Genomic DNA, 25,327 nt, shown 5'->3' with positions numbered 1-25,327 from the left:
AAACCATTATTTATCAAAATAAAAAGTCATTTGACATCAAATTTTTCAATGTAAAAAATGCTTTTTAAGAAAACTATTGTTTTCTCTTTTCATAAATTAATTTAAATTTCGAAGGGATATGCTCGAAAAAACCATTCAAATACATCTTGTTACAAATACGCTTGTCCTTTACTTATAGGAAGCTAATTAGAAATGACATTATTGATGGTGGCTAACGGGGTTTTACAAAATTTCACATCACGTGTATGGATGGCCCGACCATAAACGGAGAAAAGGTGGTGACGAAACGGACAAACAGCTCCGAACCAAAAAGTGCTTTTCCACAGAATGGGCACAAAACGGAGCGTTTTATTATACGGTAAAGGTTTTCTATATTCGGTGGTCAACTTCCTCTACCACCCAACGAAAAATGCATCCCTTGGAGAAAGAAGTGGGTTAGTCTAGGGTTTATTGGTGGTGATGCCCACGCCCCAAATACAGGTAAATATTCCTCTTTGGTCCCCGTGTTTACAACTTGTTTGGTTGCCGAGAAAAGAAGAGAACAGGAATTGAACCATTGAATCTTTTACAAATATGTACGTTTTTAGTTTAGCATCCATGAAAACAAGAGTCTCCATTCTATTGAGGCGAACTAGTACTAAATCGAGGTCAGTTTTCTGCCAACCGGAATATTTAAAAATTTCATTTTCTTTTCCTCAATTTTATCGGCAGCCAAACGGAGGTTAGAGGGAGATTGGGAACGATTGAGCCGTAATATGCTGAGAAGAAATGGTTTTCTGCCCCAGTTAGCAATAAAGTCTTAAATAATTTAATTTCACTGCTCTAAAAAAATTGAAACTCACCACTTCGATTGGATGTGTGGTTTAGGAAAGATTGCTACTGATTTATGTAGTTGGCAAAATTACAGGTAAATTTTCAATATAGCATTCTACTTGCATTCCCTTTCTTGGATTCTGCTAAAAGTGTCAGAAATTGTTATAGGAATTAGTGAACTTTATTGTGGCATTCGACCTGCTAAATGTCTCATCTGAAACCTGAACCATCTTAGTTGTGTCTTGCAGTGTTTTGAAGAAGATGTTAACAAATGCCTCACTGCTCAGGTCTAGATTCCTCTTAGGAAATAAAATATCTTTGACAAACGCCAAACCCTTGATTAGTTTCGCTAAAGAAATATGATGGTGACTGGTTGTCTCGTGGATCTTATGAAAAATCCAATGTACCAAAGTGACAAGAAGTATAGTATTTTGCTTTCTTTGTATGTCCCTTTCTCTCATCTTGTTTCTGCTCTCTTGATTTTGAACTCCTTGTCTTCTTCCTCTTCCTCTTGGTTGGGTAGTATTCGTCCTAAGCTTACAAGGGTGGCGCCTGTCCGAGACTACTATTGAATTGATCATCTTTCCGGGATTTCACTCCTTGAACTTCCTGTTGTTACACGGTCAAGGAGCAAAAAACAATGGTCCTGAACGTGCACTGAAAATCACCCCAATAGAATATTTCCTATTCAAATAGCAAAGAGCTGCTAGTGCTAGAGGCCAAGACATAGGCAGTGATCTCTTCCATAAAATATAGAAACCTTGCCGAAGAACCCAATGGACTATGATGGGGGACATAATCCAAAGGCATAACTTTGAACTATGTTGTTTTAGGTTACAGGCTGAGTCAATTGAAAAATCGAGAAGTCCCAAGCCCTATGCATACTGAAAAATAGAGAGCATCTGATGTGAAATTAAAGTAAATCTTGAGGATGGCTATAGTTCACTCCAAGGGATTACATGTTTATCTCAAGCATATCAAAGTATCTAGCTTTTCATTCTATATTACCTAGAGTAAAAGAAAGTGTTGATTGCTACAGGCTGTTGAGATCAATGTAACTAGTGAGCATATTAAAAATGCATAAGGGACAACTTCTCATGAACTAGGAAGCAATTAAATGCACCCTTTTTATTATCATATACATTCCAAACTTTTGTACTATCATTCCACGTAAATATATGTACTTCACACACATTAGGTATGTACTTCACACATAGTAGAAGTCTTCATGTTGCATTAACCAAATCTTTAATCCACATCAGCTTACTGGAGAGAACAAGAACTGTTATTGAAGTTTGACAGAGTCATCATGCACCAAACTTGATCATCTTATTGGACACCTTGTTGTTGTTTTATCTCTCACTGTGTTTTTGTGTGGTACACCGTACACATACTTTCAGGAGTTTATCTTCATCATCACTCGAAAACAATAACTTCTTGTGGCTTCAGACACCCTTTGGGCTGAAGCTTAATTCATTACATAGCACAAAATTTATTAACTTCCATAACAGCACATCATTAGTTCTCACCATTATATGGAGAGCCACTAAAGGTTGGGGGAACCACCACAGAAGAAGAGACCTTGAACCTTTTACTCCTTGAGACTTCACTCGTGCTGATGCTCAACTCTGGACTATCTATCCACCCCATCATTTGATCAACAAACCCTTGTTCGCTAGCAGAAATCTCTCCAATATCTGATCCATCAGAATCCAATCCATGTTGCCGGAATCCAACCCATTCCGTACTACAATCTGACACACTTGAGCTTTCCCACGAGGGCTCATCTGCAACATGTGGGACAATGATGCTTGGTTGCACCACCTTCTCCATACTCTTCATGTCAACAGGGCTTTGGTAATGGTAACTCCTTGAGTGGAATATGCTAGCGAAAGTGAAGTGATCACTTACTCTGCTTTTAGATGATTTATTATCTGATGTCCTAGCCATGATACTTTGCAAGTTCTTGCTAAGTTTGGCTTTCAAGGAAGAGAAGCTGAGCCCATTCCGCTCCTCAGATTCTGACACGAACCCACCCTTAGAAGGGGAGGAACCCGATTGGTATGAATTGGGATTAACTGGCGCAAAGTTGGTTCTGGCATTCTCCCCTCGTAGAGCTCTGGCAGCTTCGTCATAAGCCCGAGCTGCTTCTTCAGGGGTATCATACGTTCCTAGCCATAGTCTTACCCGTTGTGATGAGTCCTTAATTTCTGCAACCCATCTTCCTGAAGGTCTTTGTCGAACACCTACAAATCTACGAACCGCTGGTTTGCTTGGTTGTGCCATGGTGTTGGTTGTAGAGGTGGCTGCAGAAGTAGTTTTGGTGGATGCCATTACGGCCAAAGTCACAAGAAGAGCTAGGTCAAGCTGTGATGGACTTTCCTGGTTCAATGAAGATCGGTAGGAGTAATAAATTCTATGACTGCATATGATGCACAGATAAGCATTGGTGGTACTGATCTGGCACTATAAATAGAATGATTCCAAGTTTAATTAATGAATATAAGGTATATCTCTTCTCCATTATTTGTTTGTTTTTTTCCTATTAAATTTTCTATCTTCATTCTGATGCGTGATGTCCTTGCTAACCCCCTCAGCTAGGCTTGATTTCCTTATCAGCTAGTGAAATGTAAAGGTAATTATTCTGCTCAGTAATAAACAGAAAATGCATGTAAAACTGACCATTAACAAAAAAAAAAAAGGAAAAATAAAACAGAAGAAGAAGAAGAAAAGAAAAAGAAAAAAACAAGAAAAGACTTAAAATCTCATGGGCAAATTTCAATGGCTTGAATTCTACTTATCAGAAAATCTGTACCAAAAATTTATACCAAATATGTTGGGTTATAAAAATGTCATTTATGCATGAGTTTGTATTGACACAGGTGAAGTTTCAGAAGTAACCCAAGCTTATCTAAAGCGATTCCTTGGAAGCTAATGCCACAGCCAGTCAGCTCCAAAGTTGTGACTTCATCCCAAGCCAGACGGCTTAAGTGGGGAAAGTAACAGCAAGGAGGCGACAAAGGAAAGGCGGTTCAAGTTTGTCTGCTTGTGAATGAAGAGCGGATATGGAACGTTGGATCCGAATTTTAAATCCGGCGGGAAAGTTAGTTTAATTGGTAGTGACGCAGAGGTAGCCATTGGAGTTTAGCAATTGGAGAAAGAATGATTTGTGGGCTCAAGCTCCGTACCGTGTCCTTTGTGTTGGTTGCATTGCGGAGACCAACCTGCCACTGTAAGTGAACAAATTCTACAATATTTCTCATACATCACAATGCGGGTTAGTTGATAACTCGAGGGTAGTTTAGGGAGAAAACTTCCAGTCCAATCGTTAAGGTGGCCCTTGGATTAGGACCATAGTCGATGAACTGCGGCCTTGAAGATTCCCAGCACTTCCATTCCTCTAGGTGTGGAAATGAGAGATTTGTCGTCTCATGATAGGGATTTTGGGCTCAAAACACATTGTGGAATTGCACGCGGCACATGTCTATTACTCGGCCTCTGGCCTAGATTAATGGTAAAATAGAGATTGACAACAGGTGGGGGGCCAATGGGGTGTAGAAAAACAATGTGTTTGTTTCATATGTAGCTTGCAAATGCTCTAGGATTCTGCTCATTTTGCCTCGTAGTTGACCCTCCTCATTCGCATAGCTATTCTATACCCTTGTCCATTTACTAATGTTGGGTTGCAGATGAAGCTTTTCGATACCGGAAATCGTTGTTATTGAGGTGAGGCGACTCGGTCACCAACCTCAGAAACTCCAAGAACTTGAAATGAGTCAATGTTGCTTGGCTCCCTTACCAGTCAGCAGTCTTTTATGCTCCTATTTTATAACATATGCCACTGAATAAAGAACAAAAGGGAAAACAACTAATCATCCTCTCGTGCTTGTTTAGTGGATAAAGATGCTTCGTCTGTTTTCCTCGATTTACACGAAACATGCCCAGTAAATCCAAAGCCCAATATTATGGGCCTCTACTGGAAGTCCATGTGCCTTTGTTTGTCCTTTGGATGGGAATTAGAAGCCCATTTAGTCCAATCGTCTAAGAAGAACTCAAGTCCTTAGCCCTTCCCGGATTCCATTGCAAACTACAATTTACATCCCATCTTGATCGTGGAATATGGAATTGTAGAAAAAAAAAAAAGTTTTTAAAAGAAGCATATATCAAATCCTAGTTAATAATTATTTAATTTTTTAAATTTAAATAAAAATGATTTTTAAAATTTTATTAAAGTTAAATATGTAATTTTAAATTTTAAAAAAATTATGAAAATTTCCTAATATTAAGGAGCTTATTATATCTGACATTTCTTCATGTTATATTGGAAAAGAAAATTGATATAATAGAAGAGATGGAAAAGACATCTTTCTTGTTTTTAACGGAACATCCATTTGCATTTACTTTAATCATACCACAATTAATCAATTAAGAAAACCAATCAGGAAGCAAGATGTGAATCGACGGTCGTTTGATTAATTGAAAAACCAATCAGAAAGCAAGATGTGAATCGACGTCATCTGATCTGAGAGTCTTTCCACGTTTCGTTGACCAAAATAATCTGTCCTCCCATTCTCTGCAACTCCAATGGCGGATCCTTCTCTCCACCACGAGGCCCAACCCCTAAAGTTCATTGCCGTCGACTACTGTCCCGAATCATGCACCCATTCCCCGGAATCCTCCACCATCACCCTCACCTTTGACCACCGCGGCGGCTCGCGGTGGCGCTCCACCACCCGTTTCCAATACGGCACCTTTAGCTCCCTCATCCAGTGCCCCAAAGGCAACACCAGCGGCCTCAACTTCAACATCTATCTGTCCTCTCTCGAAGGCGACAAGTCCCAAGACGAAATTGACTTCGAATTCTTGGGCAAAGACAAGCGAATCGTGCAGACAAATTACTACACTGCGGGGACTGGAAACAGAGAAGCTATACACGATCTGGGTTTCGACTGTTCTGATGGGTTTCACGAGTATGTCATCAAGTGGGGTCCAGATTTGATCCAATGGTTGATTGATGGGAAAGTAATTAGGTCGGTGGTGAGAGCTGATGGAGAAGGGTTTCCACAGAAACCCATGTTTCTGTATGCCTCAGTTTGGGATGCTAGCTACATTGATGAAGGGAGGTGGACTGGGCCTTATGTGGGGTGTGATGCACCCTATATTTGCCTCTACAAGAATGTAAATGTACCAGTTGGAACTGCTGTGGAGTAAGCTGGCGATTTGTGACACGGTTTCTTGATTTGGTGAGGTCGGTATGTGAGAATTTGGCAGAATCACTTGTTTCTTTTCCTTTTCCCTTGTTGAGATTCTGTTCTCTAATAATTGGATTATCTTCCAGTGGAATGTTGTTGGTTGGTTTGGATTTTCTGGGTTTGGTTGGTTTTTGTTGTTTTGTTTGCCACTTGATTGAATAAAATGTCCATTTCTTGTACTCAAATTAAATGTTTGGTGAGAATTATCTAAATGCCTTTAATTGTACTTCTCAATTCTGTTGAAATTTTGTAGCTTGGTGTGTGTGCTTTTCTATTGTTTCTTTGATAAACTAATCTATAAGAAATTGTATTCCATATAGTGGTTCCCAATGATGAAGGTAAGGAAAGTGAAGAAATAGAAATAATAGAATAGATGTTGTGATGAAGAATTGGTGTTCCATCGCTTTCTTTTGACCTTTGCGTTTAGTTGGTTGAGTACTAAAAGGGAACCTAACATTGGAAAGATGGATGCGTAGTTCTGTGTTGATCTTGAGAGCAGAATTGAATTTGATGCACCAACATGTGTCAAAGTATTGAGGTTTAATTCATTTATAAGAAGCAAAAAGTGAATGGATCATTCGTCCTACTAAGTGGTTTGGTGGCATTTCCTAACATGTATTAGATGTGGCTGTTTTGATATTGATTTCCTATGGAAATAACAAAACAACACTACATACCTTGTATCCTGAATAACTTGGGAAATTAATGATCGTGTTTTGAGAAATTTTCTCATCATAGTTTTGGTTTTGAGGCAGTTTGTTTCAGGTAGATATTGTTGTCAGGAATTCACCAGGAGGGCAGGCCAAGCTCTTAATGGTTGGCCAGCTTTGTTGATCCACCCACTTATCTTTTTGTAGAATTAATTCACCTGGTAAGGCTATAAATATTCCTTTCGTAGCATCTATTCTGATCCTATGCTTATCGAATTGATTATCAATTTATAATTACTAAAAAATATGGAAAGGCTCTTTTTGGAAATTATACTATAATCCAAAGTATTATAAATTTTATTTGGAATATCTCGGATCAATGTGATTGGTATGGAAAGAATAAAGGATTGTAAAGTAGGACAAATCAGTTGGTGGTTCCATCTTGTTTTGACTAGGGTTGAAGTTGTCAAGGGCCCTGAATTCTTGTTTGCAAACATGCCTTTTGGATCATTATGGAGTAAGTATAATCAAATTTCTTCATCATCTAGGCCTTTGGTGAACAGCAGTTGTTTATATATTTAGGTTTATTTTTCTACAAGTTAGCTTGTAACTTTTGTTGGTTTCTAAACTTTTATGAGACGAAGTTGTAAAATTTGTAACTTTGACTTGTAACTTTGACTACAATATACCTTATGTTCGAATCATAGGCGACCAGAAGTTTAAACCAAAAACCAAAATCTATAACCTTCACTACAAAATACATGGTGCTTTTTAACTTGTATCACATTTCACTGTTATAAAACTTCTGAGATTTTTTTTTATATAGTGAGTTCCCTTCTAAGCTTACATGGATTTTGATTGATAATGCTAGTGTCCATACTTCAGCTAGGATGTACATTGCTTTATCTCCTTTTCTTTAATATTATTTCCCGTCTTTTCAAAAATGGGAGTCATAGAGGGAGCTATGCTTGTTTGAATCTAACTTCTTTTTGAATCATAGAGATAGCTTTGCTTGTTTGGATCTAACTTCTTTTTGAATCATAGAGATAGCCCTGATTGACTAATAGTTACTTGATTTTTTTTTTTTCCTGTTTTATATATATCAAAAGACGTAGATTATTTTCGTGTCAGTTTGTTTGATTACCTAGCAACCTAAACTAAATGTAAAATCTAATCAGATCTCGGCTACTCCACCTGCTTTATTTCATACTATCAAACTTGGTATGCTTTCAAATGTTTGCCATGTTTTCTTGAAATGAAGGAAATTATTAGGACCCTTTTCACTTGGATTTACTTATATTCAATTAACAAAATGAATTAGTTGATTGGATCAAAGATGAAAATCCTCATGCCGTCGCAGCCAAGGGAACCAGTAAACATGCTGGAATGCTGGTGAGTCTCTGAATATTCTGTTGCCCTAATGCACTAAAAATCTTACAATATGACTGTTGAGGAGGTGTAGGAAAACAGGAAGGGTTCTAAAAGATTTTGAATTTAGATTTCTGTTCTTATATTTCCATGGAAATCAAATGGATTGAGGTTGTTTTAGCTTCTTCTTTATCTCTACTATTTCAAGCGATTCAAGGGGTTCATATGTCATAACTGAAGTGTTTTTCAAGAATACTAGATTGATTTATCTTCCAGGCAGGGTTTGAAACTTGGATTTGGGCTTATTCTCAAGCCATCATGGATTATTTATGGGACACTTGTTTTTATCAGGTTCTGTGTTCTTCTCACTGCCAATAGGGCAAATGCTATGTCATACATCAAACTGGCTCCATCATGGATTCTTCTCTAGACTCTGATCTTGTAAATTGCAAGATGGTTGAGAGCCTTTATACCCAAAACAAAAGGCTTTTCCCCTTTCTTTTTTTTCTCTTTCCTTTTCCACAAAATATTCCAAGAAAGGGAGAAGAAAAGGAGGTGGGGTTTACCAAAAATGAAGAGAAAGATTGATACTGAGACAAGAATATTAATGATGGAACAAGTACTCTGTCACAGATGCAAGAATTCTTCCTTTTAGCTGGCAAAGGAAATTAAGGGATGCTAGGGAATATTTTTCAAAAATTGTTTTCCTATCAAAAGTATGTCTGGGGATTTAAAATATTGTCAACTTGTTTTAATATTTTTAAATATTTCTTAAAAATAAATTTTATTTTTGATTATTTTTTATATTTGTATAATTATTTTCTAATACAATTTTTAAAAAATAACTTAAAAAACACTATTTTCTAGAAAATAAATGAAAAAGTGATAAAAAAGAGGGGAAAACAATGTCTTCAAGCCCCTTGAACCATGCCCCACTCCTCACATTTTCTTGCCATATTCTCTGTTGAACTTGAACAAAAGCCATTTTTCAAAATTTTCCACCATTTTTCCTGCTTGAAATAATTTCTCTTGCAACAGTGATTTACCTTTAATTCCAAAAATACCCTTTCCAGATACTTAATAAACCCAAACATTTCTCAATTTATCAAATTCTTCAATAAATATTAAAATCATATTATTTAATAAAAATAAATGGTAATTTTTTTTAGAATTAAGAATGAATTATAATATTTTAAAATTTTACACAAAATTCCTATTTAACTTAAAATAAATATTAAATAATAAAAAACTAAATACAAACTAGGAGAATATTTTAAAGTAATTAATATAATACTACAATTTAAAAATAGTGACATTGGTGAAACAACATAAATCATATATTTTTAAATTAAGTAATAATATTTTAATAAAAATTATAAAGTATGCATATTAATATTTTAATAAAGTAATAAATTTATTTTTATTGAATATAAATAATAAAATTTTAGAAAATGAAAATTAACAATATCTTATTTAAAATAAATTATTAAAACAATTATAATTTATTTTTAAAATATATAAGTAAATCAAAATTATGATATCAATTTTCATTACAGATACATCTTTTGACCACTCTATCTAGCAAATTATGGTAGTGAGGACTTAATTCTAAGTTTCAAATTATTTTTAAAAATTATTAGGCTTGCTAAAGAATTCAACACATCAAATTTTATTTAATTTGAAGTTAGTTTGCTAATGGAAAATTTCAAATATATATTACATTTAGTAGAAAATTTGACATAACCCTCCTAGCTTTGGTTCAAAACAAATTTGATATTTAATTTTTAATTTCAAATCATTTTTAAAAATTACTAATGAATCCAACTATTAAATTTGAGAAAATTCAGAAAAATTAAAATTTTATGGAAAAGAAAAACTTAAATTATTATTTAGAATCAATTTTAGTTTGGGAAATCTTGAGATTAATTTTTATATTTTTAATTTTAATATATATTTTTTTAAAAATTATTAGAATCATTAACAAATTAAACATTATTTAATTCAAAATGTATTTATTTGACAGAAAAATGGAGGAAGTTGATATACCCATCAAGGTGCTTCAGGCTTTTCTATCAAAAGGGAAGAAAATCATAAATACTTATTTCGACTTGTTTGAGGTTTTCAAACAAGAACAGCATCCATATTAAAAAATAAATAAATTAATATTTCATATTTGGAGTAGCCAAAAGAAATCTTGTAGAAAATTTCCTTTCATTTTCTTTTCTTGTAAAGGAAGTATGGGGACAAGGAAGTCAAAAGTATCTGAAGAGGCATCAAGTACAATTTAGACCAAAACCACTAACGGAGAAAACTCACTCACTTCAATAAACAAAGTCAATAATTGAAGATGAGACACAGAGAGAGGACTGAGTCTTATCCAGAAGCAGTAAGGTTGAGAAGAATGAGACTAGGAGATGCAAAAGCAAACCCACATCTCTCTCTCTGAGAAAAAGAGAGAGATTCTCGGCACCCGGAAAACATCAGCGTCATCATCCTCAACAATCCACAATCCTACAAAATCCACTTTTTTTTTACCGTTGAACCCCTTTTGCCGCCAAAACCCACACCCCCTGTCAACCGTCTGATCAGAACCCCACAATTTTTGTGGGTCCCTTCGCCTGTGGACCCCGCGAATACCCTTCCAAAGAGCAAGAAAACGAACTGTCTCCTTCCTTGATCCACACCATCCGTTCATGGCCCCTCCAGTAATAACTTTGAGTCCACCCAAAGCGATTAGGATTCCAGATGGGTAGTTTGTGAATTTTGGGTTTTGATTGGTTTTCCTGAATCTGGGAATTCTCAGTTCCCATTTCTTCAACAAACTTGATCTGGGTTTTGTTTCTTTTCTTTGATTTTTTTTTTTTCTACTTTTGCTGTTTGTTGTTGTTGCGGCAGCTGTGGGTGTTCTCGCTTTTTGAAGAACCAGCGCCCCATTTCTCGATCTACCTTGTGTTGCAGTTACTGTTTTCTTTGTTTTTACTTTCATATTCTTTGTAGATTTATAGATTTAGACTCCTGGGTGTTTCTTGGTTTTGTGAATAGGCTTTGAGGAGTGGGAACTGGGGTTGGAGATGTTGGGTGGGATGAATTTGATTACTACTGTTATTGGGTTTGGGATGAGTGCCACTTTTATTGTGTTTGTATGCACAAGATTGATATGTGGGAGGCTCCGAGGGGTCGAGTCGCGGCAGATGTTCGAAATTGACTCTAGGATCGATCTTGAACAGGTATTATTCCATTCTCTGTACTGGGTGTTCTCTTCTTTGGTAAGAATAGCTGATCTGGGTTGATTCTGACAATTGTTGGATCTCTGGTTTATCCCATGGGGAGCTGTGTTTGATGGAAGTTCCCAAATGATCCTGTAATTCTCTAACTTTGCGGGTCTATTTCAAGGATTGAAATTTAAGCATGCTCCTCAATTCTTTCTTGGTAGCTTTGGTGAAAGTTTTCACTTGGTTCAGGCATGGTGTGTTTCTTTCTTTTGTAGACTTATAATATGATTGACCACACCTTTCTTCTGGATTTCATGTCAATTGTTATTGTTCCTGGATTTAGTTGTGGGAGGCTGTAGTTCAAATTGCTTTGATGGGGTAGAAATGAATTAGAAAATTTTAATGGTAAGGCATTGTTGTGAAACACACTCACAATGCAACTGCACAAAAGAGAATAAAACTGCAAAATCTGTGAAGATGTGCCCATGTCTAATCCAATTTGTAGAGGTTTAGTTCCTCTTCACCATTAATATCGATTTGGGGTTGTTCTTCCCTTCATGATTTATGATGGGTGGCTTCATAAGATAATCTTCTTTTTGAATTGCATCTGCAATCTTCCTTCCTGCTGCAGATATTTTGCTTTATCTATAAAAAATTTTGAGCTTTGGAATTGAATGTTCTTGTTTTTCTGCCAGCCAGAGCATCGGATTAGTGGCCTTGAACCTGTTATGGTTGCTGCAATCCCAACAATGAAGTTCAACCGGGAGGCTTTTAGTTCTGTGGAAGATGCACAGTAAGTGTAGCCTCCTTTTTACTACTGATTGAAGAAACTTTGAATCTCTGTTAATAACTTAATGTAACACATTGTCCTCTCAGCTTTTGGAAGTCTGGGACTTGGTGTAACATGGGGTTTTATTAGGTTTTGGAGTTCATCAGCTTCAGAGATTTATGCCCAGGGATCAAACCCCATAAAAATGGCAGGTTTGAGGTACCTGCCTTTGGGCATTAGTTGTGCAATTCACACATCTTTATCAGATTGGTATTTGTTGTTATTGTTTTGTCATCTTGTGTACATCTGTGTTCTTATGCAAGTGCCGCCCCAAATCTGTTTTGTTTCCTGGATTGAAGATTAATGAATGTCAACTGAATTGGTATAATTTATTGCTTGTGATTATTCATTCATTGGATCTCGGATTAATGGATGTTGATTGAATTGGTGAAACCCAATTGAGATGTTTGGTGTTTTCTTTTTGTCCATTTGATCCCTAGTTAAAATTAACGCGATTTCTAAGGTCTTGTTGGTCTTGGATGTGATTTGGTTGTCCTTTTACTCCTGCAGGTGTTCAATATGTTTGGGTGAGTATCAAGAGAAAGAGGTATTGAGAATCATGCCCAAATGTGGACACAACTTTCATCTCTCTTGCATTGATGTATGGCTAAGAAAACAGTCTACTTGCCCAGTCTGCCGGCTCTCGTTACAAGACTCTTTTGAAACAAAACACGTGAGGCCAGAAGCATTTGACACGGCCCAATCTGTTGACAGTCCTGAGATTTCTGTAGATCGTTCTCATCAGTGGCTACTTCCTGGGCCAGAGCGTTCAGTGGAGAATGGAACTAACCAAGTGCACCATGAATCCATACCTGGATATCCAGAGCCTGCACAATCTGGAGAAGAAGGAGCAAGACGATGATCAAGGCAAAGAAATTGACCTGTTTCAGAGGGCTTATATGCCTTTGCTTCTTGAGAGCAATGCTTCAAGCGAATATGTAATGAGTGAGTCATGATCCATCGGCGATCAATGCGAAAGGTTAAAAATGGGATTCTGAGTCCTCAAGGTGTAGAAAATGGGATTCTTCTACCTTATTTGCACCCTAGATTTTCCTTTGTTGTATGCTAGTGATTAGAGATGCTTCTGAATCACTCTGACAAAGTTCTCAGAATTCTGAAATCTTTCAAATAGAAACTTAAATTATAATTGACATTTTGCTGCTGCGTTTAGCTAGTTTAGTCCTGTATTTTAATGTTCCTGAATACTGTAAATGGTTTCAGACTGTTTCCAAAATTATTGTATAGTTTCTGAGTATGATACGAAGATTCAGTTACATCTCACATTCATTCTTTCATGCATCATTCTTCCCTTTATGAAATTCGTCCTCAAGAACTTGGACTTTTAATAGAAGCTTCCCAGATTCTGATTTGATCTTATCAGGAAGTAACTGTATTATTTAGCAGGGAAAAAAAAATGATTTGGTACATGTACAAATTAAGTACCACTCATGGAGTTGTTTTACAGCAGAAGTCACAAAAGTTGTCAACCAAAATTTACCAGAAGTCCATGCAGGAGCAAGAACCCTCTTTAAAATGGTGAAATCGGCTCCGATCCCTTGCAACTATCTCTCGATTATAAACCTTGGAAGTCACCTTCAGAAAAGAATGACAGTCATTACAGACACGGAGGTTCTTAACGATTCGAATTGGTGAACCGCTTGGAGTGCTGATCAACCCCAAGGCAATGGCCAGTTTTTCACTATGGAGGAACAGAGAATGCTCTTTCTCTTCCTCCTCTATATCGAACAAGACATTTGCAGTGCCCGGTACATGGCCTCCATCCAAGTTGACCCTTCGGGTCATCTCTTCAATCATAGCATAAATCTGTTCTGTTTGAAGGTGTGATCTATCACCTGCTACAAACTGGTGAATCATGCCATTCAACTCTATCCAACTACAACCTGGGGTTTTCTCGATTCCTTTGTTTTTCATCTGCTTCCTTAATTTTAAGGCGTGATCCCACTGGCTGACACCTGCATAGAGATTCGACAGCATCACATAGCGCCCGCAAGAATCAGGCTCCAACTCAATCACCCTTCTACCGATCTTCTCTGCAAGATCAAAATGGCCGCCACTCCTACAAGCTCCAAGAAGAGTAGCCCACAAGACAGAGTTAGCTTTGATGGGCATATTCTCAATGAAGGCCAATGCATCATCCACCTTCCTGGCTCGGCAAAGCAAGTCCACCACACATCCATAGTGTTCCATCCTTGGCTCAATCTGAAACTTATTCTTCATGGCCTGAAACATGGCAAGACCCTCATCAACCAATCCTGCATGGCTGCAAGCACATAATAGAGCGATGAATGTAACATCATCTGGCATTAGTTTGTCGTGTTCCATCTGATCGAATAAGGATATTGCATCTTCGCCATGACCATGCATTGCCAACCCTCCTATCAGTGCATTCCATGTGAAAACATTCCTCACTCTCATCCTCCTAAAGACTTGTAGAGCCAAATCTATGGATCCACACTTAGCATACATATCAACAAGAGCGGTTTCAAGCACAAGGTCACAATTTATTTCAAATTTATCTATTAAGAGATGGATATACTTGCCTTGGTCCAGTGCTCCTGTCTGAGCACAGGCAGAAAGCACGCCCACAAGTGTGATTTCATCTAGCTCAATCTTATTCAGCTGCATCTTCTGGAACAAAGCTAGTGCCTCTTGGAAATAACCTGACTTGGCCAACCCTGACAACATGCTGGTCCAGGACAAAACATCTTTCTCCCGTATCCTATTAAAAACCTCTTGTGCTGATTCTATGTCATCACATTTACAATACATATCCAAAATTGCATTGTTTACCCTAAGATTCTCGTCTAAACCAAGCTCTTTTGAGTAAGAATGAAGAAATTTTCCTCTTTCCAAGTTCCCCAATTGTGCACAAGCCGGAACCAAGCTGACCATTGTCACCTCATCCGGCCTTAAATTATCCAATTTCGTCATTTCGTCTAACAAATCAAAAGCTTTTTCAGACAGCCCTTTATTAAGATGCGCATTTATCATTATATTCCAAGTCACCACATCTCTGACAGTACTTTCATCAAACACGTCGCAAGCACACCCAAAGGACCCACAGTTATGGTAAAACTGAATCAATGCATTGATAACAAACAAATCTGACCCGAACCCATTTTTCAAAACCTCACAGTGAAACCTCCGACCCAATTTCACAGCCCCCAAGCGAGCACAGGCCGCCAAAACAAATGGGTATGTGTAATTGTCCACAGGAACGCCGCGCTCAACCATGAAATAGTACAAAGACACGGCTTCATAGGGATTTTGGCTTCTTGCGTAGCCCCTGATCATGGTGTTACAGATGAATGGGTCCGGGTTTTGCATCTGGGTGAAGAGTTTTCGGGCATAGTTGAGGTCGCCAGAATGGGAAAGGGCCAGGAAAGAGATGAGCTTGCTTGAGAAGAGGGGGTTGTGCAAGAGGTGGGTTCGGAGGAGGAGTGCGTGGGCTTGCTTGGTTTTGGAGATTGATGTGCAGTGGGTCTTGAGAAAATCCACGGAGATGAGTTTCGTACATTTCGAAGAGGGTTTGATCATCAGACATCACACAAACAATGTTCTTGTTGGTTCTTTCCTAGAGTGCTTACGTTACACTTTTCTGCTGTTTTCCTGCAAGTGAGAAAATGTTCCCAATTATTCTCATTGCCCAAACACCCCCAAGTCATTCAAAGCAACTTCTGTGATTTTGAATTTACCCATTTGGATCGAATCCTGCTGTCCGATGTACCTTAGATATTTTTACGATTTTATTAACATATTAAAAAAATTGATAATTATTTATGGAAGCTGTCATTTCATTTGTCGCATCTTTAAAGTAGTATATAGGATTTACTTTCAAAATATTTATTACTTGGATGTAGTTCAAAATTCAAAGGGAGAATTACCCATAAGGGTAGGATGTGGAAAAAATGACCAATGAGAATGGGTAAATTTGATAATTCTTTTGAAGACCTTATATTTTTATTAGACTAATTTACCCTCAATTTGACCATTGAACCAGCCATTGTAACCATACGATTGTTCCATTTGGATCTGCCTCTGGAAGTCCGCAGGGGACACCACTGGATCTCCAACAACATGGCGATCCTCCGATCCTGGATCCGATCACACTGAATAATCCTTGGGAAGCACATCTGGAACCGTGGGTGGAGGCGTTGGATCCTGCAATTTCACAGGGGGAGGCGGAGCGAGCCCTTTATCCAACCCAAACAGAAAATCCGGATTGGTCTCGAAGGCCGCTGCCTGAGGTGAAGAACCTTCCAGAGGCTGGATCTGCACAAAAGCCCCACTAGTCCAAGGTAAAGGCCTCACAAAGCCTTCCAAATTCTGCTTATTTCATGCTTTGCCCTAAGTGTTTTGGGTTTGGGTCTGTTTGGTTGCTGAGAAAATTTGGGAAAAAAAGAAATAAACTTGGGGTTTGGGTCTGTTTTTCTTTTGTTTTGCTTTTCGTTTTCTCAGGAACCAAACGGTGGGCGATTGCAAGGCTTTTCTTTGGCTGAGAGTGGTTTTGTGCTTTGCTTGGGTGGTGGGAAAAAGGTAAGGAAAGAAAAGAAATTGGCGTCTTAGAATATTGAGTTTCAAGGCTCTGTTAGAGGAGTTGTTTGGGTGTTTTTTTGTTTGAGTTCATTTTTGAGAAAAGATTTCTAGGCTACTGATTTTGTTTGAGATTACAAAGAATGTGGGTATCGGGTATTTGGGTTTTTGTGTGAGATCACGTTTTTTGCCCCAAGAATTTGCTGCAGCTTTACCCCATGAATCAGTCGCTTCCTTAAAATTGTTAGTTCCTTCTTTTGAATTTTTTGTTTGATTCCAAGCAGATGATTGAGCTCCATCAGGGGCCTTCGATTGATTCCAAGTTTCAGCCCCATCTCTTGTCATGCTTCCACTTCCTGTACTTGTTCCTCTATTCCAACCTGATCCTTGTTTATCCCAGGCCTCAGCTTGGGCACCAGCTATTGACTGTTTGTCGTATGATGCATCCTTGCTAATTCTTAATATATCCTTGTTTGTTCTATTTACATAATTTCTTTATACGGGCATTGATTAATTAGCCTAATAAGTTGAATTTCAAATGCTGGCTGTCAATTTTTGCTTGGTTTTTTTTAGGGGAAAATGCATTCAAATGTCAGATTCATGTGTGTTTATAGTGCATTTTTTTTGAAATAATTTATCGAGTTGTGGCTTTGTTGTAATGATAAAACGTGGGTGTTGATTAATAGTCATAATCATGCTAAAATTTGAAAGATTAGGTCTGGTTTTTGGCTTGGCTTCTTTACGTGTGTGTGAAAAAATACAGTGAAATATTGATGTGTGTTTGTCGTATGATGCATTTCTTGGTTAACATCATAACATGCAAGGAATTCTAGGGTTTCGATTTTAATGGCCTAAAGGAATGTGGGCGTTAATTAATTGTCATAATAGCTTTGAATTTGGAATCTTAGCTCTTCAAATCAGACCAGTTTTTTCCTATGCAGGTGAGCTATATTCAAACGTTTGTTTTTTGATGTATTGTTTCGATAGTGCTGCAATGGATGGATACTCTCATGCCTGTGAATTTAGCTCAGAGGAATGTGGGTATTTATTTATCATCATATTCATGTTGGAATTGGAAATATTGGCTCTTAATTTCTTCCTATTCTTCATGCTTCTGGTCTGGTTAAAACATGTATGGAGATGTTTTATATGCTTCTTGTATGGTGCATCATTGAGCATGCAAATGTTATTTTGACTGTGATTATGCTAAATTATACTCTTGTATTAGCAGGAAAATATTGGTCCAGAATTTCCAAAGCTAGCTGTAAATTTCTTCTTGATTTTCTCTGGACTGTATGGAAGATGTCTGGAAATTGAGGCTATACATGTTATATAATATCGATGACAAAGTTAGTTTATATTGTAATCTGTAAATATTTCTTGTTTTATGGTTGTTGTAGTGTCATAGATTGTAGCTTCTGAGTAGATGGTTCATGTTGAATCTGATTTTGCTTATTTTGGCTTTTTGATAAGTAAGCAAAAGACAGAATTTATTAATGAAAAGGGCTATACACAAAGCAAAAGGCATAGCCAAAACAAGGGAAAATAATGCTCCCTCCCTTAATTAGACCTAGCCAATCTACAAACTCGAATGAGGACAGAATTCCTTATGCTATGTACATCCTAACCCCAAGACAATAGATTAATCACAAATGAACTCTTCAAAAAGTGAACCAATTGTTTTGTATTTTCAAATGCTCTTCAGTTTTTCTCTTTCCACAAAGTCCACAAAATACACAATGGGGCAGCGCTTCAAACTTTCTTTTGTTATCTTCCCTCTAGGGAGCATTGCTATCTCCTTGATCTTTACCATCACCATCTTTTTCATTATCAATGGATTTATGATTCCAACTAGAGGATTTATCTTGTGGAGGTTTTGGAGTACCCCAACCATCTTGGCCCTGAAAACCAGAGGAGGGGTTTCCATCCAAATTACTCTCATTAGTTTTCCATGGTGTTTTTTGATGTTCACCAGGAGCTTTTCTTTTATTCCAACCACCATCATGATCTCCAGTCCCACCAGTTTCTTCATTTGCATTGAATTTATTATTCCAACCAGATGACATATCCTTGTTGGAAGCATTTGGATTACTCCAATCACTGGATTTGCTATGTTTTTCCCCACTTTCACTAGTCGCTTTACCACCACCCCATTTTTTGCTCCAACTGGATCCATTATCCTCATGAGATGCATTTTCTTCATTTGCATTGAATTTATTATTCCAACCAGATGACATATTGTATTTTTAAAATCTCAATTTTCACCAGTTGCGTTGATCTAACCACCTGTCATGCTGTTTAAGCTATTTTCTCCATTTGGAGACTTAACTTTTTTCTTCTTTTTGTTTTCCCATTTGGCCTGCATTCCATGTAGTTCACTGGCTTTCCTTTCCAGGTTGGTGTTAGATCTTCTGTCGTAAAAGTGGTACACCACTGAGTTCTTTAGTTTAATGGTGATGGAAATCAAATTATGCTTTTTTTTTTTTCCACATGCATGATGGCATAGCCCTTTTACTGTTTTGCAGTATGCAGAACTGAAACTAGTTCCATGCTTGACTTACTCAGATGCTCAAAAGTTAAGAGAAACAAGTGCCACCCCAATTCTTAGACAGGTAATGTTCTTGGAATTGACTCATTTTCTCTCATTGAAAATCTCAGATAGTAATTTCATTCATGAAATTTATTTACTTTTAAATCAACTGGTTGTTTCCCTTGAAAACTCCTTTCACTGTATAAAATCTCAGATATCTTCTCTTATGAAACTGATTTATGTAATCATTCTGTTGGTTGCTTTTGGTAAGTGAACTCCTTCAGCATAAATCCTCTAATCCTCTTTTTTGACCCAAGAAAATTTGACATCATCCTAGAAAGGGTTGAATTTTCATGTGTTTGAAGAAATTTTTATCTATTATAGATTCTTTTTATTACAAAGTCTCCTGGTAAGTTTTCTTTCATTACAGAATCTCATAAAATTTTGTTTTTTTCTCTCGAGAACTATTCTTTTTAAAACATTTTGGGGTCATTCCTTTTGTATTAAACTCCTTCTATTTAAGTGCTCTTTCAAGCCAAGAACATTTGATAGCATCTTAGCAGGATTGGATCTCTATGCATGGAATGAAATTTTTATTCTTTAAGAACTGCACATCAGTCCCTTTTTTATTTTCTTTTGTCATCAAGAATATCCTTGCACTTTCATTTAGCAATCTTCGCTAGTATTGTTTTTATAAATATGATGATAATTTCTATATGCTACCCCTTTGTTTCATGGTATCTACTCAAGGAAACTGATGAAAAATTCAGTTGTTGGGCTGACCATATTATATTTTGTAATACAGAAGGCAAAAGTGGAGATGTATAAAATATGTACAACTTGACTTGGCTTAACAAAGCCCTGTCTCATCAATTTTTTTCACAAACCCTTTTTGAGCATTATTCAATATGCAAATTTGTCAATATTTCATATATTGAGGTTCTGTGACAGGTTACTAAAATAACAAAAATGAAAAGAAAAAAGGAAAAGGGTGAACTGGCAATAAAGGGTTCTTGGTCCTCACCAACTGACAATGAAAGGCCTTGCAGTACCCCTGATTCTGTAGTCTCTCAAATTAGGCCACTGCTTGTTGAGGAGAGTGGTCATGTAACATAGTGAACTGTGGTACACCTTATCCTTGTAAAATCTAGGAGATATGATTAGGTTATTTTGGGGTAGAGAATGTTTCAGAATAACTTTTACAATTACCTTCCCTGTTATATTAGCTATGATATCACTAATATTTAAATTATATTCCAGTTTAGGCATGTAATATGTGAAACCCTTTTTGGGTTGACTAATGGAAACTATGGAGTAAGTTCTTGCAGGTTATACAGGGCTAAGAAATTCCTTATTATCCTGATAACACTGCATGGCAAGTGGAGAAGCCCCACTGCCAGTAATTATTGTATGGTATATGTGCTGCTGCAGTTTTAATCTGTATATAGAGTTACTAGAGGATGAACATAAGATGTTTTGTTATATGATCCAGCTTAAATAGATCCATTGTGTACTGACTGCCCTCATGAGATGGACAATATTCTTGTCAATATTATCTACATGTAAATGCATATTCTTATGTAGCTGATTTTTGCCTCAATTATTTCAATGTGTGAACAATATACTTTATTGTTTTATGAACAATTTTTTTATTACTTTGGTTACTTTAACTAGGTCAGGAATGATGTTATAAGATATCGTTATGGGGATGAACAACATCTGGAAGAAGCATTGAAACGGATTTTTCAGTATGGTCTGGTAGGTTCTGCAACTTCATTTTATGCTACATGTAATTTTTGGATGGTATTTCTCTATCAACATAAAATATCTGAGAGATCATACCTTTTTATTTTATTGTTACTTGCTTTGGTTGCACCAATCTACTACCTAGGGCAAGGCTTAGTTTGACCAAAGGACCTTTTTGTGTGCAAATTTTAGTGATTAGAATTTGTTGCCCTATTCTTGTCAGTGGCAAGGTTCTTTGAGAAAAAATATTAAAATTCTAACTCAAAATATGACTGCCTACTATTTAAGCAAGAATGAAGTAAGGATCACTTCTTAACTGACGGCCTAGAAGCTCCTCATGAAGAAAAATCACATGTGATGGAACCCCATTCATAAATGGAAAAGCTGCCCTGGGAACATGAAAATAAAAATAACAAGGCTTTTCTCAAAGCCTATTGAGGGGTGTAACTTGGCTGATATCTGCACCAGAATCTTACACAATGGCATAAAGCCTCTTGAGAGCAACTAGTTGTGCTGATATGTGTTTGCAATGTTGCATTCTTCAAGTATGTGCATTCAGTGATATGCACACACGTGTCTTTATGTACATCTGCTTTGTTTGTTGTCTTAATCATTTTTTATCTTTTTGGTGAAGAATGGAACCTTAATAAGGAACAAATATGAAACAAAAAATTAGAGAAGACTTGCATGTTTATGGTAAAATGTTGTATTCGTAAATGTGTTTTATTGCATAAACAAATCAGATATTTCCGTTCAAGTTAATCTAACGTCAGTTTTTATGCTTTTCATTTAGGGTGGTGGAATTCTAAGGAGGAGCGTGCCTACTGTACAAATGATTCGTGAAGAAGTATGGTTCTCTTAATTTTTAGATGTAGTTGGGAGCCACACCTGTTAATGAAGCACTTGAAGATGCCATGATGTAACCTGTATTTCAATGGAAAACAAGTTAAACAAATGTAATGAACATGTACAAAGTCAATAATGATCTTCAAAATAACATTAAAAACATGGTTACAAACCACCCTAAATAATGATAAGATCATAAGTCTAAAATAGTGGCATATGTAATACAAACATCTTTGTCATGACAATCAAGTAAATAAGTAAGTTCCAAAACAAATTCTTACAGATTCTAATTTCATAAACCACACATATCATCACAATCAAAATAAGATAAAAAGTAGCATGTCACCAAACAAGCATAACACTAGAATCATGGAGCGGGTAATGGATTTTTGCATGAAGCTCGATTATGGCCTGCAACTTGACATCGTGAACAGAAGATAAGCCTTTTTGAACTAAATTGAGACTCTATTCGACGGTGTCGAGGCCTTCCAGGTGGTCGTTTTGAGCATGGAGGTTTAAGTGAAGGATATAAGCGACCTTGAGCATCACGAACACATCCATCAACATCAACTATAGGCATGTTGTGATTTGGAATTGAATTGAAGTGTCCAGAATATATCAACTCTTGCATTGGAAGCTTGAAATATGAGTCAACATATTCATAAACATCTTGTTTCATCTGGCGTATTGCTGCACATGCATGCTCACAAGGTATTCCGGCCATTTGCCAAGCCTTACAAGTACATGTACGCTCTCTCAAATTCACGTCTACATATACTTTCATATTGAATACCTTAAACACACCACCAACATAGGGATATACAGGCAATGACCCACTCTTTATAATGTTTTCCAACAACTTTTCCTCGGTCTTTGGGCCAATTGCAGCTTTCCAATTTTCTATAGAACCCATATGATCACATGCTAGATGAGCAAACTTATCCATATGTGTCATTACTAAGTTGAAAATTGTGTAATGACGTTCCTCCTTCAGCCAAGCATTGAATGATTCAGCAAGATTAGTTGTCATCTTATCCCATCGTTTTTTGGCAAACTTTGACATTGCCCAATGTTGTGGACTGTTCTCTTCAACCCACTTCGCTAGGTCACTGTTATATGTCTTTAATTTTTCCATGGCTACAACATAATCATCATCCAACCTAGCATACGCAACATTATCAAGTAGCAAAAATGCATCCATTTTACATTTTTTTCCCTTCATACTATGTTTCGTCACATAGCTACTAAAATTTTCTTTCACATGACGATAACAATATGCATGATTTTCTACTCCAAAAAGTTGAGAAACACTACGAAGGATTGCTTGATGCCTATCTGATATTATGACTACCTCTTTATCTTGAAGTATGCCCTTCAATTTCTGCAAAAACCATAGCCAATCCTCATAGTTTTCTGAACTTACAACACCAAATGCAATTGGGAACATGCCATCATCAGCATCATAAGCTGTTGTAGAAAATAAAGAGCCCCTATACGGTCCACTCAAATGAGTTGAGTCAATTGCAATAACAGGTCGACAACCCATTAAAAACCCTTGAATTGAAAAAGAATGTGCAATGAACAATTGCCAAAAATGCCCATCTTGTGTGCTATATTCAGCAATCGTCCCTGGATTAATGTCTACCAATCTCTGACATAACCATGGCAACAACATATATGAGTTTTCTGGAAGACCATATATTCTCTCTTTTGCCATTTCTTTGTATGTCCAAGCTTGCTTATAACTCAATGAAACACCATACCGACTCCTGAAGTCTTTGCAAATTTGACGGGGCAAATACTGAGGGGTTGCCCTTATTACTTGCTCTATGACACGAGCACCTCTCCTTCCCCGCATTGAAGGTTGGCTTGAACACTCAACATTTGCACAATGATTGTGTACATCAATGAAGATGTTAACCTTCAAAATTTTGGTTGTGCCTACTGAATTAGCAGTTATTCTCCAAGGGCACCCATCCACTAAACAACACACATATATTCGCTTTGGAGAGTTCTTTTTGAATTTGTATTGAAATCTACCAACTAATGACATCGTATATAATGCATTTCTAAATTCATCTGCATTAGGAAAACTATGCCCACTCCCAATAATAGGTTGAGGACAAAGACTTAAATCATGTGGTATAACTTCAGTTTCTGCACATCTGGACATGAAGCCTTGAGAAAGTCCTAAATTAGACTCATTGTTTACTTGACATGATGCAACTGAATTGTGTATTTCCTCCGTACTATTGTGACTGCATATTATAGCACACTCAGTTAATTAATATTAAAAGCACTTTGCATCATGGAATTAATGACAACTAATACAAGATATATCACTTACCAATAATCATTTTGCACATTGACTATACCTCCTTCAACTTCTACTCTTCGAGTCCGTTTTAATACATAAATACGAGCATAATCATAACTATGGGATAACATCATATGCATGTCCTCATCATCATCCAACTGTTGAAGTGCAGATGGATCAAACTCAAGGGTGTAATGAAATGTATATCCATTTGAATTAATATCCAACCGTTCACATGCCTTTGAAACAAATTCAGCATATGACATCCTTTGTCCAATGTACATGCCTTTTTGTTGTCCACCCTTGTATTGTATTTGTTTATCCTCCTTAGGTACAATCTCCCCTCCTTCATGAAGGTAGCCATAAATGGAATTTTCCAAGTCCATTTACCAATTCAGAAGTACGTCTTCTTTCATCGACAATCAAATCAATCTATTTCACAATATTACAATCAATGAAAATTTTACAACGAATACAAAATAAACAAATGAAAATTATAATCAATTGAGAGACATATTTTATATAATAAATAACAATATTTGTTGTATATTATACATGTTAGGGATATGCCAAAGAACCCATAATTGCCTAGTTTCATAAGAAATTTGACATTTTCAAAATTTTACCTTATCGTAATGTATCGTAATGTTATTGTATTTGTATTGTAATTGTAATGTATTTTTATTATACCTCTATATTTTTATATAAAAAAATTAATTTTATAGATTTTTTTTTTTTATCCATCATTGGATTATCATCAACAACTATTTCACAATATTACAATCAATGAAAATTTTACAACGAATACAAAATAAACAAATGAAAATTATAATCAATTGAGAGACATATTTTATATAATAAATAACAATATTTGTTGTATATTATACATGTTAGGGATATACCAAAGAACCCATAATTGCTCAGTTTCATAAGAAATTTGACATTTTCAAAAATTTATCTTATCGTAATGTATCGTAATGTTATTGTATTTGTATTGTAATTGTAATGTATTTTTATTATACCTCTATATTTTAATATAAAAAAAATTAATTTTATAGATTTTTTTTTTATCCATCATTGGATTATCATCAACAACTATTTCACAATATTACAATCAATGAAAATTTTACAACGAATACAAAATAAACAAATGAAAATTATAATCAATTGAGAGACATATTTTATATAATAAATAACAATATTTGTTGTA

At 36.3% G+C, this 25,327-nt stretch overlaps 5 protein-coding genes across 10 annotated transcripts; 2 read left to right on the top strand and 3 right to left on the bottom strand.

Moving 5' to 3' along the window:
- Positions 1-382: 382 nt before the first annotated feature.
- Positions 383-6,250, top strand: LOC100257538 (xyloglucan endotransglucosylase/hydrolase protein 19). 6 transcript variants are annotated; one of them, XM_059743105.1, is made up of 3 exons: positions 393-480; positions 3,696-4,045; positions 5,306-6,250. In XM_059743105.1, the coding sequence occupies exon 3, from the start codon at positions 5,398-5,400 to the stop codon at positions 6,022-6,024; it is 627 nt and encodes a 208-aa protein (XP_059599088.1). In that variant the 5' UTR covers positions 393-480; positions 3,696-4,045; positions 5,306-5,397; the 3' UTR covers positions 6,025-6,250. The 6 variants fall into 6 exon arrangements, with proteins under 6 accessions (XP_059599085.1, XP_059599088.1, XP_059599086.1 ...); XM_059743103.1 differs by having other exon boundaries at positions 5,256-6,250; XM_059743104.1 differs by lacking the exon at positions 393-480 and adding an exon at positions 3,224-3,320.
- Positions 2,332-3,147, bottom strand: LOC104881869 (ethylene-responsive transcription factor RAP2-13). Its single transcript, XM_019225560.1, has one exon. The coding sequence runs from the start codon at positions 3,145-3,147 to the stop codon at positions 2,332-2,334; it is 816 nt and encodes a 271-aa protein (XP_019081105.1).
- A 4,164-nt stretch (positions 6,251-10,414) lies between the features above and the next one.
- Positions 10,415-13,405, top strand: LOC100267800 (RING-H2 finger protein ATL38). The gene is made up of 3 exons (XM_002270022.5): positions 10,415-11,310; positions 11,991-12,088; positions 12,635-13,405. The coding sequence occupies exons 1-3, from the start codon at positions 11,155-11,157 to the stop codon at positions 12,984-12,986; spliced, it is 606 nt and encodes a 201-aa protein (XP_002270058.1). The 5' UTR covers positions 10,415-11,154; the 3' UTR covers positions 12,987-13,405.
- Positions 13,406-13,618: 213 nt separating this feature from the next.
- LOC100262644 (pentatricopeptide repeat-containing protein At2g29760, chloroplastic) lies at positions 13,619-15,682 on the bottom strand. The gene has a single exon (XM_019225559.1). The coding sequence runs from the start codon at positions 15,680-15,682 to the stop codon at positions 13,619-13,621; it is 2,064 nt and encodes a 687-aa protein (XP_019081104.1).
- Positions 15,683-22,167: 6,485 nt separating this feature from the next.
- Positions 22,168-24,503, bottom strand: LOC104881889 (uncharacterized). Its single transcript, XM_010663398.1, has 2 exons — positions 24,148-24,503; positions 22,168-24,058 (listed from the first exon to the last, which is right to left on the bottom strand). Exons 1-2 carry the CDS (start codon positions 24,501-24,503, stop codon positions 22,168-22,170), a joined length of 2,247 nt encoding a protein of 748 aa, XP_010661700.1.
- Between the last annotated feature and the right edge of the window lie 824 nt (positions 24,504-25,327).

This window comes from Vitis vinifera, chromosome 15, assembly GCF_030704535.1.
Source record: "Vitis vinifera cultivar Pinot Noir 40024 chromosome 15, ASM3070453v1".
In the NCBI taxonomy this organism is placed as follows: Eukaryota; Viridiplantae; Streptophyta; class Magnoliopsida; order Vitales; family Vitaceae; genus Vitis; species Vitis vinifera.
This window is presented reverse-complemented; position numbering and strand designations above follow the sequence as displayed.